The sequence below is a fragment of the Dermacentor andersoni genome, chromosome 2, assembly GCF_023375885.2.
Source record: "Dermacentor andersoni chromosome 2, qqDerAnde1_hic_scaffold, whole genome shotgun sequence".
Taxonomy (NCBI): domain Eukaryota; kingdom Metazoa; phylum Arthropoda; class Arachnida; order Ixodida; family Ixodidae; genus Dermacentor; species Dermacentor andersoni.
Window position 1 is genome coordinate 42,505,527 of NC_092815.1, and position 14,668 is coordinate 42,520,194.

Genomic DNA, 14,668 nt, shown 5'->3' on the forward strand with positions numbered 1-14,668 from the left:
ATCACTTCCATCGACTCAAATGGAGAACCAAGAACAATAGCAATAAAGAAAGGCATTGTGCTATACGAAAGGGTGATATTATATTTAAATTTCTCACTTATTTGCGAAGTATTGGAAAGCATTTGCATTGAACACGAAACGCCTCTTCACTGCACTTACGGCGGTCTCATTTTCTTAATTACAAAGCAATTTAATTCAAATTATTTTTTTTATTTTCTGTCTAACCAATTAACCTAAATTTCTCATAAGCGACAACGGCGTAAACCTTCACTTATTTATCCGCTCATTTTGGCTAAGAAACAACGAAATCCGGTGTCAATGACAGAGTAGTGTTTTCTTCAGAAGCACAATCGCGGTAATCATCAAGCGTGTTGTCGTCGCACGGTGGTCGTCGCGTCGAAGAATCTTTTGATCCAAGGTAAACTCGGATTTTTCTTTAAATTCGCTGTATATTTTTGCTGATTCTTCACGTTTCTATGTCAGCGTAACACCTGGAATGATTTTTATTAGGTGAAGCGTTTGAATGCGGCGCGGATGTGATCTTTGGCGTTAGTGGCCAGCGTAAACCGCGACTGCTTGGAGTGATCCAAACCTGTCGCAGGTTTTTTTTTTACTATCTCTCTTTGTTATTAGATGACTACAGCTGCAAGGCCCACCTTTGAGCCGGCCCGGGGTGGGGGTGGCCGGAATGAGAAAGACTTGGGGGCCTTGTCAAAACAGTACTCGAGCAGGGATCTCCCGGGACACAACAAGCTAAAGTACAGGTGGGTAAAACTTACGGTGTGAGCGCCTGCACATATCTTTCGGAACTGTGAGGCTTACCCGGTCTGTGCGTTCTTTTGAACAGGCAACCTGGTCAGGGCACCAGCGAGGAGCTCAAGGCGAAGGACTTCCGCCGCGAGCTGGAGGAACGCGAGCGTGCTGCGCTCTACGAAAGAGACGGCAAGAAGATAATCAGGGGTGAGTAGGTTGGGCAGGCTGCCTTGCTCACTGTTCTCTACTGAAATGACATCGGCACACTTTCACTATCTTGCCTAAACAAATGCGCCTGACCCTTCGTAGTGCAGTTGTGCATAGCCTGTGTGCACAGCGTGTGCTTGCTTGTAACTACAGCATATAGCGTATACTTGACAAAAACGAAAATCTGAATAGATGTCAGGAGAACCGGATAGATTAGCATTCTTCACAAAATGGTTTCACCCCTCTACGTTTGTGAAATATCGAGGCAAAGCAGTTTTCACCATGCTTTACTTAACTGCAATTGGTTTGTGTGTGTTGAGGTAAACTGTGACAGCAGGTACATTGTGCAGGTCAGCTTTGCTAGGATAAGCATGGCGAGATGGATCTCAGTGTTCGGCAGCAGAGGTACTCTGTGAGTGACCACCTATCGGACATGTCTGTTTCGTCTGCTGCTGAAGTGTTGAATTGGCTGGGGGTGCCTGTTTCCTCCTGACCTGCACCTCAGTCCAGCCAATCAGAAATTAAGCAGCAGACGAAATCGACATGTCCACTAGCACTAGGTAGATACATAATATCCCCCAGGTATTCTTGGAAGCAACAACTATAATGGCTTTCTAGAGAGCTGAAATTTTGGTGAGTTAGTAATAATGTACTGTGGAAAAAAACAGCACTTTACACAAACAAAAGAAGAATAGACGCACACCAGCGCTGATGTGCGTCTATCCTTTTTTCGTCCAAAATTGCAGCATTTTCCCACCATGCAGCTATAATGGCCTGACAGACAAGTTATAAGTAAACATGCTTTGCAGTATGACATACTTACAAAGTCACTGTATTGATATTTTTAGACTATTGAAACTCCTTCTTTTACATTGGTTTGAATATATAGCATTGTGAATTGAAATTAAAATTAAATTATGGGGGTTTTAACGTGCCAAAACCACTTCTGATTATGAGGCACGCCGTAGTAGAGGACTCCGGAAATTTCAACCACCTGGGGATCTTTAACGTGCACCTAAATCTAAGTACACGGGTGTTTTCGCATTTCGCCCCCATCGAAATGTGGCCGCCGTGGCCAGGATTCGATCCCGCGACCTCGTGCTCAGCAGCCCAACACCATAGCCACTGAGCAACCACGGCGGGTCATTGTGAATTGGGATGTCTGCCAGGCTCCTTTGGTGTAATGAGGACTTCAGGCAAGATAGTGGCCTTTCGTGAAGTAGGTCACCAAGCCCTGTGCATATAATGACCGTATTGCAGGACAGATACGATTTTGGTGGTTGTTAACTGTGTTGTTCAAATGAAAAGGCTTTGTTTTTTTTTATTTTCAAAGCCTGCATTTGGGAGAGCGTATAAACACTTGCACCACTAGTGCAATGTGTGTAATTGTGAAAGCCTTTTCTTCTCTTACTGATACAAATGTGTGTAGTTTCATAATTGACCAGACCATTTGTGTTAAGTGAATGTGCACATGTTCATCTCTTTTGTTCTATAGAGCCATCAAAGAGGCCAAGACTGGAACAGGCGCCTGCATCAAATCTCGATGCTGATGACTCCTTAGACGAGGTTAGTACTTTAATATCTCAATAATTAGGATTTCGTGGGACTGGAAAAAATGTCAAACTTATATTAATGGTATGGAACTTATTCAGAAAATAGCTAACGAAAATTTGCTGCTCCAGTGTTTGTTTATACAGTGCGGAAATCTGCTACCTTTGTTTGTATTTTTTAATAAAGTCTGCAAAGAAGCTGATATTTTCCTCAACATCTGTTAATGACATAGTGCTGTTGTAAGAACCTGCATGCAGCACTCCAGAAGAGCAAGTGTCTTGCAATGTTTTTTTCAGTGCGGCAATTATGTTAGCGTGACACATTCCATGACCTTTATATGAGCAATAGCACTATGCACAACCGAGCACATCTCCCAGCCATCTTATCATCAGCCAGCTGGCAGGCAAGCTATTCGCCCATCACAATGTTGTTGGCTAGTTTACTGTCGATGCAGCAGGTTGCTATTGAAGCAGCTTTATTTCTTTCTTTCCTCCAACAATTTTCGCAACACCTGTCACACAACACACCTTGCATGAAGTCTTGCTGCACCTGCTGTCCACTCTGTGTTCCAAGCTCACAGAGTGCAAAAAGGAGCAGGTGAAAAAATATCCTTACAAGCAATGACTGTTGCGAGGCATATTTCGCTAGATACTAGGGCTGCTATTGCATTGCACATGGCAGCTCTTCATGCTTGCTTCTCTGTAAGGGTTGTCCGAATTAACCGTTTAATCCCCAAATATCACCAAGTTAATGAGGGTTTGATGCCATTAAATAATGTGCCCTCAAAGTCAAATTATCAGTTATTTAATAGAAACACTATGCTAGCTTCACCAATGTTGCTTGCACAGGTGCTTTATGCACTTCTGCTCACACAAGTTTCATGAACAAGAAGAATAAAGAAATACATAATTTAAGAAAATTTGTTATTGTTTTAATTTCACAGCTGCGGTACATATGGTTATAGTATTAGAAACTTGAAGACAATTTTGTTCGAAGCCAACATCATTTTGTTTGATTCTTCTAGAGTGCTTGGGTTCCGAAATATTCACCATCAAACTTAACACTCAGTATGCTAATTACACATTCAATGGCGGGACTCCCATCATAAAGACAAGCCCCCCATATAACGTCATTCATTTCGTATAGCTCGCCAGTGTAGAACACTAGTAGAATGGATAACTGCTGCATTCCTGCTCTTGGCTTGTAAAAACAAGACTAGCTTCCCCTTGTCCCCTGCGATCAGCTGTGTCAGAGATGGTGCTGCAAGTCGCTAGTATAGATGTAAATTTCATTTTGCTCGGACCCTTAATTGCACTCTGAATATAGCATTGGCACTGTATTCACTGTCTCATTCACACACGTTTTTCTTGTATGTAATCAAACGTGTGGAAAGTGGCATTCTTAATTAGTAGCAAATCTAATTACGAAATGCAATCTTTTTAAAGGTGTGGCAGAAGACGCTAACCATGCTACACGCGCAGCACTTCTAAATCCAGAGTGTCGTCTGCTTTACATGCCTTTTATGAAATTTCTGCCATTGGAGGCCATTGTGCACCGGGTGGCAGCTGAAAGGTCTCTATAGAAGTATATATTTGATGAAAACTGCATGGATGAATTGGTTCATGAATGCCCAATGTAGTGTAGTCTCAATTATTTAATTTTTTTGCATATGATGCTGTTACTTTGATTTTCTGCTGTCTGGAAATGCACACAGGCCATTTGCAAGCTACCGTTTTGTCACAAGTGGCTGGCATATTACAAGTAATGCCATAAGCATGCATATGCATTTCGTACTTTCTTGAAGAGTAGTGCTTGATGACCACATGTCAAGGTTTAAACTCAGCTTTACGTAATGCTGAATTTATTTGCAGCTTATGTATGACAACAAACTAGTATATTTCAATATATAAAACACCACATTGTTATTTGACTATGAAACAACGAAACTAAGTAACACGTGCTCAAAACCTTCTTAAAGCCTCCAATTTCTTAACTGCATTGTGCAGTGACTATCTGTTGTAACTGCTCACAACTTCCAAAGCTTACAATTACAGTGCTCTCCACAATTGTTTGTTTTACATTTAATTACTTGCAAATATATTGGATTAAAAGAAATGTTCCAGAAACATTTCACACTTCAATGTTCTTAATCTGTCTTAAGCTTTAATAGAATATTCTGTATGCAGGATGAAGACTCTGATGACAGTGATGAAGACGACACCGCTGAGCTAATGGCAGAACTGAACAGAATCAAGAAGGAACGTGCACAAGAAGAAGCAAAGAGGGTGGGTTGTCCTTTCAGACAGTTAACCTCCATTTTAATCTGCCACCCTTGCTGTGACTACAGGGTACCGCACGGCTGACTTACACGGTCATGAGCTTGATTTGTTTGCTGCCAAAGCCCCAGATTTGGTAGCGGGGCAAATAGTGTTTGTCAAACTAGGCCTTATAAAAGCAAACCCGCTACAGTGACCCAGTTGGTACGGGGCTCCGCTGCTGCGCACAGCATCGTGAGTTAAACTCCCAGCCATGGAGGTCACATTTCGGTGGGGGCAGAATGCAAAATAACACCATTTTACTGAGCTGTGGGTACTCAATAAAGAACCTCAGGCAGTCGCAGTTAATCCTGAGTGCTTCACTGCGGTTTCTCTCATAGGCCCTGTATGACTTCAGGACATCAAACTCCATCAGTCAGCTATACCATCTCTATGTGTACAGGCAACTTATTTTAAACTTCTTTTGTGCATGAGATCAGGTATTCACCGCAGCTTCACCCTAAGTCAGCACTACAAAATGATGCAGGCCTCTCCTCAGAAATCTTTTAGGAGCATGTGCTCTCAAAGTGTTAGCTTCTGCATGTTGACGGTGCATCCATCAGCAATTGCAAGCAGTAAGAGTTGGCTTCAACCTTGATGATAATGCAGGCAGGCAACTTTACCTCCGATGTACAGTAGGTTGCATGTTTGGTGACAAATTGTACATTAAAGGGATCTTACAGGGCATGCATGCAGGATTTGATGACAGTGGTTTGTCACAGAGCAAAGCGACATGATTGCTGTGCCAGTAGACTCTACTTGGGGTATTGGCAGTAATTTGGAAACTTTCAGGTAACATGCATCTACTAGAGTGTGCCAAGAGTTGTTCTTTACCGTCATTTAAAGAATCGTAAACTGTAAATGCACAAATTCCATAGCTGGGTCTCTCATGACCATACTGCCACCTTGCGTGGTTGTGAGAGCGGACTAGGAGCATGTTAGCAATGTTGCAAAGCATATGTATGTAGTAATTATTTTTTGTCATGTATTGGCGTGGTAAGCCACTGCCCAGCAATCGAAATCCACAGGACACCCTTTGCTGACCTGCTGGAGGTATTTGCACTTGTTTGTAAGCATGAAATGCTTTTAGCTCCTGCTGTCTGCCAGTTTCATGTGAACTTGAGCCAAAATTCAGATTCATTATCCAGGCACTTAAAGAACATCTGGGCAAGCAATCAAGACCGCATTACATATGCTATCTACTTCCCGAACAAGTTACAAAAAATATTGCTTCCGAGTTCTTCCAAAGGTTTGTTCACAATATCACTGAAGCTGTAACTTCCAGTACGCTGAAGCTTTATTTGACATTTCCAAAAGCAACGTTCAAAGGGCAGGTACAGGGCACTGTACACTTGATTCTCATCTTTTGGCTCTGAGACATAGTTGTCTGTCTCAGTGGTCAAATGCCAGTGGTCCGTGACGTCTACGGCATATCCACTGCGCCAGCAGCGTCGTGCACACTGCAGATTGTTGCTTGACCAAGACAAGACTTGCAGTGAGGTTCTGTATGTGACAGGAAACGATTGTGTACATATTGTCCAGTGCACAGTATGATGGTGTGGTGTGGGGGGGGTAGGGTGTGCCGTTTCGAACGTGCACTACACCCATTTTAAGATTGTGGCAAGGATCATCTCCAACCAATCTGCTTTGCCGGTAGCCATTTCATGCTTACATCTGCTCTTGGTTACGGGGGAGCCAGCATCTTGTTCGGCATAGATGTGATCAGAAATGTTTTTTGTTTTTCGATGTCATCATGTATGTCTATCATGAATATTGGATATAACGAAGCTATTTTCATGTTGGTTGCAAGTTCATTATGTCAAGGTTCCACTGTATAAGCAAATAATGGCAAGCTTGCCATGACCACTTGCTACTCGCTATCCCACTGGCTCCTTGTAACATTGGGTGCATGGAGATGACACTGCAGGCAAGTCCAAATAATCAAGTTGGTTGAAAAATCAGTAGGCAAGTTTTCCAGCGAGCATGCAGGGCCAGCATGACTGTGTTTTTCCTCCTCATGTTCTAAATACTCATTTTACCTTAATAACTGGGTACTAAGCATTGTATAAGGTAGCACACTTTTCTCAAGCTGGAAGGTATTTAAATTGACATTTCCATTTATTTCTTTTGCTGAATATTCAATGTAATGGGCTCATTGCAGGTTTCTTTACATAAAGCCTACCTTGGATCACAAAATCATTGCAGTGTGTTGTCGTACGAGCTTTTAATTCATCAAATTGTTTAATATTTTCTCAAATGGGGCATCTCTAGAAGCACATCTACCTCATTTGACAGTTTGCCATATCAGGAATTGAATTGCTAGTGCCTTACGTCTCAAAAGCTATGCTTTGGGCTCTGGGAGTGGCCAATGTGGAGGGCTCTATATTAATGTTGACCACCTTAAATTTTTTTCATGCATGTCAAAATCAAAAGTACACCGGTTTTCTTGTAACTGACTCTCACGTGACCAATGTCACTGTGGCTTATGCGTTCATAGTTGCCAAGAATGGAAACTGTGATCTCGTAAGGCCACAGCTACTGAACCATCATGGTACGTCCCTGTGTGACAAAGCTGAAGACTGTCGTGGCAAAACAAAAAGAGCATTACTACCAAGATAAAAGTACAGTGGAATCCAATTGATACACTCCTTGCTGGTGCATTTTCACGGTCCTGGCCTAAATCTTTTTGGCTCCCATGTGTTTTGTTTCCATCTGATATGTCACCATTCTGTAATGTTCTCGCATCGTATGTTATGCTTGAACGCAGCGGTCACGTAAATTTTGTGTTGAGAGAAATGTGCTCTCGCATGTTGCTACAAGTGACCGGTACGTTAGAACAAGCAACTGGTTCTTCCAACAAGCCACAGAAGTTTGCAATAAGCAGCCAAAGTTTCACAAGCCAGGCACTGCACAAACGTCTGGAGAAAACATGCACAGAGCATATGGCAAAGCACCCTAAAAAGTGTGCATCGGTTAGAGCCTACCGGGAAACACACAAACTGGGCCAAATCCACCAAGTGCAGGGCTATATTTATTTTGGAGCCTGCAAGGGCATTGCGTATTTGCGTTGTATAGCCACCTGTTCTACCGTGTTTATTCGCATAATGATCGCACCCTTGAATTTTGTCGTCGAAATTAATTTTTTTTTTCTTTCCCGTGTAGTGATCACACCCTGAACTTGTCGCAGCGATGTGTCGTGTGCCAAGTCTAGCTAATGATGATCGCGCTTACCATCTGTCGAATGCTACGCAAACGACCCTTGAAGACATACCAAGCGGTCTGCACGCACCCAACATTTTTAAGCAGATGCCCCATTTCACTCCTTTCATCAGTTTCTGCACTTCCATGAAAAAGAAAAGCTACAGCCAAACTTGCCTTGGCTTCATTATTTGTAGGCTTCATAATGGTTTTGGTCGACAACAACATAAAAGGCGCCTTTCGATTCTTCCCGTCTGCACTTGTGGGCACGCAACAAATCGCAAGCGGCAACGATAGTGGCCGTGTTTACACTGATACGTTAGAAGTGTACCCTATTCATACGCCGACGCTTGTAACGCAGCTAAGATATTCGCCCACCCTTAGCAGAAACATGCCGTATTAAGATAGTAGTGAAGATAAATGCCGCTGTTGCCGCAGCTTGCCCACCATGTGTTTCTATCACTGGCAGCTAAGTGCACCCATTTCTGTTTCTGTCTCCTCAAAGTGGACATGGCTACGTTACTGTCGCAAACTTGCTGATATTAACGATATTATTCATTAGTGATAAGGAAGAAACTGTTTCAATGTGTGTAATGTACTCAAGAGAAGAAAAATAATCGCGTTCGGCTTGCTCCACCGGCTACTATTTTTGTTTTGGTGTCCCACACTGACAGCAGCAGCTGCCTGCTTGTCATCCTGCAGCAAATGCAGGATGAAAAAAGAAAGTGTTTCTTTATGTGGGAAATTTAACCCGCGTAATGATAACACCCCTGAATTCGCATCAATTTTTTTTTTACAAAGAGTGCAATCATTATGCGAGTAAATACAATATTTAGTCAACCTTGCCACAATGAAGCTGTGTTATGTGATGAAGCATATTAAGAATGGAAAGGGGCCACAGTCACAGAACATCTTATGTGTCTCTTTAAGGGGTCGTGAGCCGCCCCTCAGCCTTGGTTTAAAAACACATTTCGTGGTTAGCATACACTGCTGTGAACATCTATGCCAAATTATGCACTCATGCGTGGCGCATGGAGCTTGCAAGCGGACCGCAAAGTCACCTTTTTCTCAAATGCTCTCTTTTCGACAGAAGCCTGCTCCTCACTCTTTTCTGGACACCTTGTTTCGTAATGTAGCAGATTCCCATACATAGCTGCTATTGGCCAATAGCTGACACCAATCAAGAAGGATGTTTGGATAGGTGCACTTTGTCCTACTATAACGGTGTATATTTATTGATGCAGCTAAATGAAAAGGCTGAAGTAAACGGAAATCCGCTTTTTAATTTCGATAAGAATTACATAATTCCAGAAGAAGCCGACCATTAGCTGCTCATGCTAGGCCGCCCGTGTAGGAATTTCACTTTGGCCACCCTGTTTACTGGTGTCGTTGCCATCAAGCCTAGCTAATTTACCGGTGTTGTAGGCATCAGGTCTTGCTAATTTAGACTAGTTTAGACACTCAACTAGCCTCAAGCCACATGAAACTTAAGGAAAAACAACACGCACACTTACTAGCACGCGCTCACTCTTGGCCGCTCCTGGTTACACGCCTTGACAGACTACGCTTCGTATTGAGCTATTGATAGTGCTTCAAAACACACATGTTGAATGTAGCTACTATCTGTCGGTCAAGGTGGTGCAGGACAAAACTGGTCTGCATCACATTAGCACAGCCAGACTGGAGCACATGCACGCACTCAAGCCTTGTCATGCACAAAGCATACGCACTATAGTTGCATGTAGCTGCGGTCTGCTATGGAGCACAGATACCGTTACCACCGCAGGGTGCCACAACAAATCCGCTGGCTATCTGTGGATTGTGCTTTTTCACCAAGCCCGAGAGGTGGTTCAAGACTCTATTAAGCTACACAAAGCTTCAGCCTCCTTACTTTATATTTTTTTCACTTGCTGCTTAGTTGAGCCCCTTTATAAGGAAATTAATCCTTTTGATGAAAAAACAAAAGATCTAACAATTAATCAGGCTAATTCTGTGCAATGCTTGGCAGCCAGGTTGTGGAACGCTACTGCCTGCAGTATGTAGGATGCTTACAATCTTTGAATGCATGCTCATTGTGCTAAACATTCGACACCGTGAATCAAGTTGTACAGTGACTCTGATGGCTACAGAAGACAAAAGCCTTACAAAATCCACTGCAGCACTGTCTGTCCCTTGGCACATCGCAGGCATATGGGAGAACCCACATGTCACATTGCCTGTAATATAGTGCACAAGGTGAGCACCGCTGCATTGCTCTGTGTAGTCAGCATATGTTCCACGGTCACTTTTGCAGTCTCCATGGGAACTGTAGCGTTAGCTAGACCTTCCTGTTGAGCCTCAATTTGCTGTAGAACCTCTTCTGCAGTGCACACACAGTGGAATTCTCCTATAAAGCTCCGTCATCGCGGGATATCCGGCGCATGGAAAAGGGACACTTCTTTCCGGCAGCGATTTGTACCCCAAATTGCATTGAGGCACAAAACACCATCACTTAGCTCCTTTTTTTTTTCGTTTTGATTGCATGCTAATATGAGGGAGCTTTGCAAAAACACATTAACCTATGGATGTAATGACTCCAGTCTGTCAGTCTTTTCCTTGCTTTCTTTACTCGAATACTCAAATGTCTCTTGCGTATCTCAACAGCTGACCAGTCCCCACGCCCCGCAACCACAGTGCTCTATCTCGACCTAACAGAGGGATCGTGCAAGACAGCTCTTGCAGGCAAGGGAAATGTCCCACGCTCTTCATGCCTGCCAAGTCTAGCCACCCTAGTTTCGCTAAGTTTGGCACGTCGTAAATGCCAAAATTTGAAATAATGGCATCTACGTGAACACCCAAAATCAAATTTGAACTGCACACCTCGGTGACATTCAGTAGGTGGAGCATTGTTAACACACCCCACTCCGCTGTAACATTCGAAGTGCAAGACATGGAAGAAGGAATGGGTACACAGCAAACGGGATTATACGCGAGCTTTGATTGCCAATAACTCCTCTTTTCAACGCATTGAAGTACTTCTTGCAGCGAAGCATTTCTGAAGTAGTCTATTTTAACTTCAAATGCATTTCTCTAATTCAATAAAAAGTTGTTCAGCACCCTTAAACATACGCATGCGCTTCTACACAGCGTTCCTGGTCACAGTACGAGTGCTGAGATTTCTAATAACTGTACCAGCAGCCATTCAGGGCTGCTTCTGATGTTGCTGTGACGATTTGCACCCCTCCTGACTGTTGCGTTTTCCCGGCTATTATGGTTTTTTTTTTTCTGCGGTCCCTTGAATGTATCAATGGGGTTCTACTGTACCAGGAAATTAGACATCGAATAAGTACTCAGTGCAATCAGCAGGGCATTTGGAGAAAGCACAAAGCATGTATAGTGGAGAATTGCAGAGCATCTACTATGGGGCTTTCTCAGGTACACTATGATGTGGCATTCAAAAGGCCAAGTGAACTTATTAGTCATATTTAAGCTGTCTGGGATAGCTAAGGAAGCTACATACATATATATGTAATTTTGATAGGTTAAGGCACTTTTAGCCTTGTGCTCAAAGTATGGTGTTTTGTTAATCGTTTTAGGAAGCTGAGCGCAAGATTCAAGAGGAGAGGATTCGAATGGAGAACATCCTAAGTGGAAACCCTCTGCTGAATTCGAGCAAGGCAGAGTTTAAGGTGAAGCGACGATGGGACGACGACGTCGTGTTCAAGAATTGTGCCAAGGGAGATCTCGAGAGCAGCAAGGAACGCCATTTCATCAACGACACTCTGCGTTCAGAGTTTCACAAGAAGTTTATGGAGAAATACATAAAGTAGTTTATGACATTTTCACTTGTCCGACAGTTCCGGCATCACCTGACATGAACATCCCAGCTGCACTTTGCGGTACGTAAAGTGCTGCCCCTCACTCACCCTTTCTCATTGGCGGAATACAAGCACTGGAGAGCTGCTCTCGTGCGCACATTGACACACATTCTTTCATGTAGTGATTATAAAGCATATTGTGAAGACTACATGCTTGCTGCAGTCTTTCTTTTTAACAAGAAATCGCTCTGTTGCACACAGAATTTGACAAGAAACCCCATTCAGTGCATGTCCTTGTTCATTGATATCGAAGGCTGCAAAATTTGTATAGATCTGCCATCTAATAACATTTGAAGTTTATTTTATTTTGGACAGGTTTAGGGAGGCAGGAAAAGAAGTTGCAACGCCCTGCCCCTACAGCTACAAGACTTGACAGTGCAGAGCTGCCATGTGGTTTCTAGAAAAATATAGAAAATATGTAAATTTCTTGTGATGTTGGCCTGTTTGCATGACATCATGGTGGGTATGAACTTCCTTCAATATCGGCATCTTTTGAGAACTATGTTTCTGGGCATAGGAGCACAGAGGGCAGATGTAATGCGGTTTAGTAGGTGGAGCTTGCGCTGCATTCTTAGGTTTCTTACCAATTACATACAGTCAAACCCATTTATAACGGCACTAGTTTTAACAGCATATCGGTTATAACAATGAGAAGCTGCTGCACCATCGGCTTTCATATGTTTTCGACAGTGAAATAACCCACTTACTAGAATGCCCCGTGCCGCCTTATCAGTTGTAACGATGAAGTCTAGCTGCTGGGTGTCCGTTCTGAAAGGTAATGGAATGCGAAATCATGAAAAAACAAATTCAAGCTGCTGCACTCTCGCCTGCCGCCTCAGCGGCTGTGCACATTCATAAAATAGAACCTGTTTTCCAGTCTTCTCCGCATTGCCAGCTTCACATGCCTTTCTTCCGTCGCCCTTGCACCCCTCTGAACACGTATGAGCTGCACCCAAAGCTCTATGCTGTGCCACCCTCCAAAACATGAATGGGCTGTGCAAACTACGCTGGCAGCGCTGCTCTCAGATTGCTCACTGACCCCTCATTCTGTGCTGTTCTGCCAACAGATTAAGTCGCTCATGCTCGTCATTGTTGGTTGCATCGAAGTCATTCCTGGCCACGTGGTTTCTCCGCCTGGTTTGACTCATCTCAAAAACAGCAAAGAGTTTGACAAAGAAAACTGCTGAATATACAATGGGCATAAACGCGTTTGACAAGGTGCCTATAAGGAGCTGGAAGAAGAACTCTACGAGTGGTTTCTCAGTAACTGTGCCATGAACTTGCCCATCACCGGGCCAGTTCTGTCCACAAAGGCAAAGCAGTTTGCCTTACTCATGAACAATGTGTTTACAGCTAGGTGGCAGCTGGGTACAGCGCTTCAAAGAGAGGCAAGGCATTGTTTAAAAAGCCATTAACAGCGAGGGGAGCTTCGCTTGACATGGAGCCAAAGCAAAAGTGGGTGGAGGAAATGCTGCCCTGCATCCTCGACAACTACGTTTACAGTGCCATGTATAATGCGACAACACAGGACGGTTCTTCCAGATATTGCCGTCCAAGACACATGCATTCAAAGCAGACAGCTGTAAGGGTGGCAAAAAACAAAGCTGCGTGTCAGTGTGTTTTTGTGCGCCAACATGGACTGGAGCGAAAGGACAGAAGCCCCGTATTTGTCATTGGGAAATCAAAAAATCCCCACTGCTTCCACCGTACTAGCTGGATACTGGTACGCTACCGTCACAACCACAAGGCATGGATGACGCGATAACTCTTTCGTGAGTGGCTCTTCAAGTTTGATCAACATATCGAGCTACCCAAGAGGAAGGTGGCGCTCATCCTGGGTAATTGTAGTGCCGACCACTCCACGCCTAAGCTCTCAAGCATGAAAGTTTTTTTCCTGCCGCCAAACACGAGAGCAAGCTTGCAGCCCATGGATGTCTGATGTGATTGCCAATTTTAAAATCATGTATCGTCGCTGTGTTCTGAACAAGTTAGTCTTGTTAACGGACATGACCACGCAGACAAGCAGGGAGCAACCAGACATGTAGATCAATGTGTTGATGGCCGTGCAGTTTATCTTTGGTGTGTGGTTTGAAGTAAGCGCTTCTATGGTGCGGGACTTTTTTAGAAAAGCATGTTTTGTCCGAGGCAGCAGTAACTTATATGATGCCTGGAAAGCTCCCCCTGACGAAGTGATGCCTGAACTTTGGTCCGCAGTCAACGACGATGCTTCAGGACTTGAAGAGTTTCTACATCAGGACAACGCATTAGAAACATCAGAACTTCTATTTGATGGCCGCGATCATCGCAAATGTGCTTGCATCAGGTAGCGCCGGCAACAGTAATGGCGATGGCGACAGCGATGACACGGTAAGGCAGGCTGTCTCAACATCACACCATTGTTCCGTCTCGGAGGGTAAAGATATTGGGAATGGTTTTCCAGTCGGATCGCACCAACACAATATTAGTTCACAAGCTTAAGAATACAACAGCCCAAGTTACCCACATGATCCGGCGAATAACAACCAAGGCAAGAGGCATGGGGGAGGCGGACACGCTTCGGCTTGTCCAAACCTTTGCATTGTCTCGAATAACTTACACTATTCCATATGCACTACTCAATGCGATGGAACTCAAGAAAATCAACACAATGATCAGAAAGGCGTATAAGCAGGCAATGGGCCTGCCGATCAGTACGTCCACAGAATGCCTACTATGACTAGGTGTGCACAACACGGCTGAGGAGCTGATCGAGGCACATTTATCCAGTCAGCGAACAAGGCAGGTGGT

The 14,668-nt window shown here is 43.8% G+C and overlaps 1 protein-coding gene across 1 annotated transcript; it reads left to right on the forward strand.

The window, feature by feature from the left end:
• The first annotated feature begins 336 nt into the window (after positions 1 to 336).
• Positions 337 to 12,030, forward strand: c12.1 (spliceosome-associated protein CWC15). Its single transcript, XM_050189439.3, has 6 exons — positions 337 to 418; positions 634 to 764; positions 848 to 960; positions 2,456 to 2,526; positions 4,698 to 4,796; positions 11,600 to 12,030. The coding sequence occupies exons 2-6, from the start codon at positions 634 to 636 to the stop codon at positions 11,831 to 11,833; spliced, it is 648 nt and encodes a 215-aa protein (XP_050045396.1). The 5' UTR covers positions 337 to 418; the 3' UTR covers positions 11,834 to 12,030.
• The last annotated feature ends 2,638 nt before the right edge of the window (positions 12,031 to 14,668 follow it).

What these genes read in the sequence shown, in the direction of transcription:
- c12.1 (XM_050189439.3), top strand. Translation starts at nt 634, where the DNA reads ATGACTACAGCTGCAAGGCCCACCTTTGAGCCGGCCCGGGGTGGGGGT. An exon ending in CACAACAAGCTAAAGTACAG is followed by an intron (nt 765 to 847) that starts GTGGGTAAAACT and finishes TCTTTTGAACAG; the next exon opens with GCAACCTGGTCAGGGCACCA. An exon ending in CTGATGACTCCTTAGACGAG is followed by an intron (nt 2,527 to 4,697) that starts GTTAGTACTTTA and finishes TTCTGTATGCAG; the next exon opens with GATGAAGACTCTGATGACAG.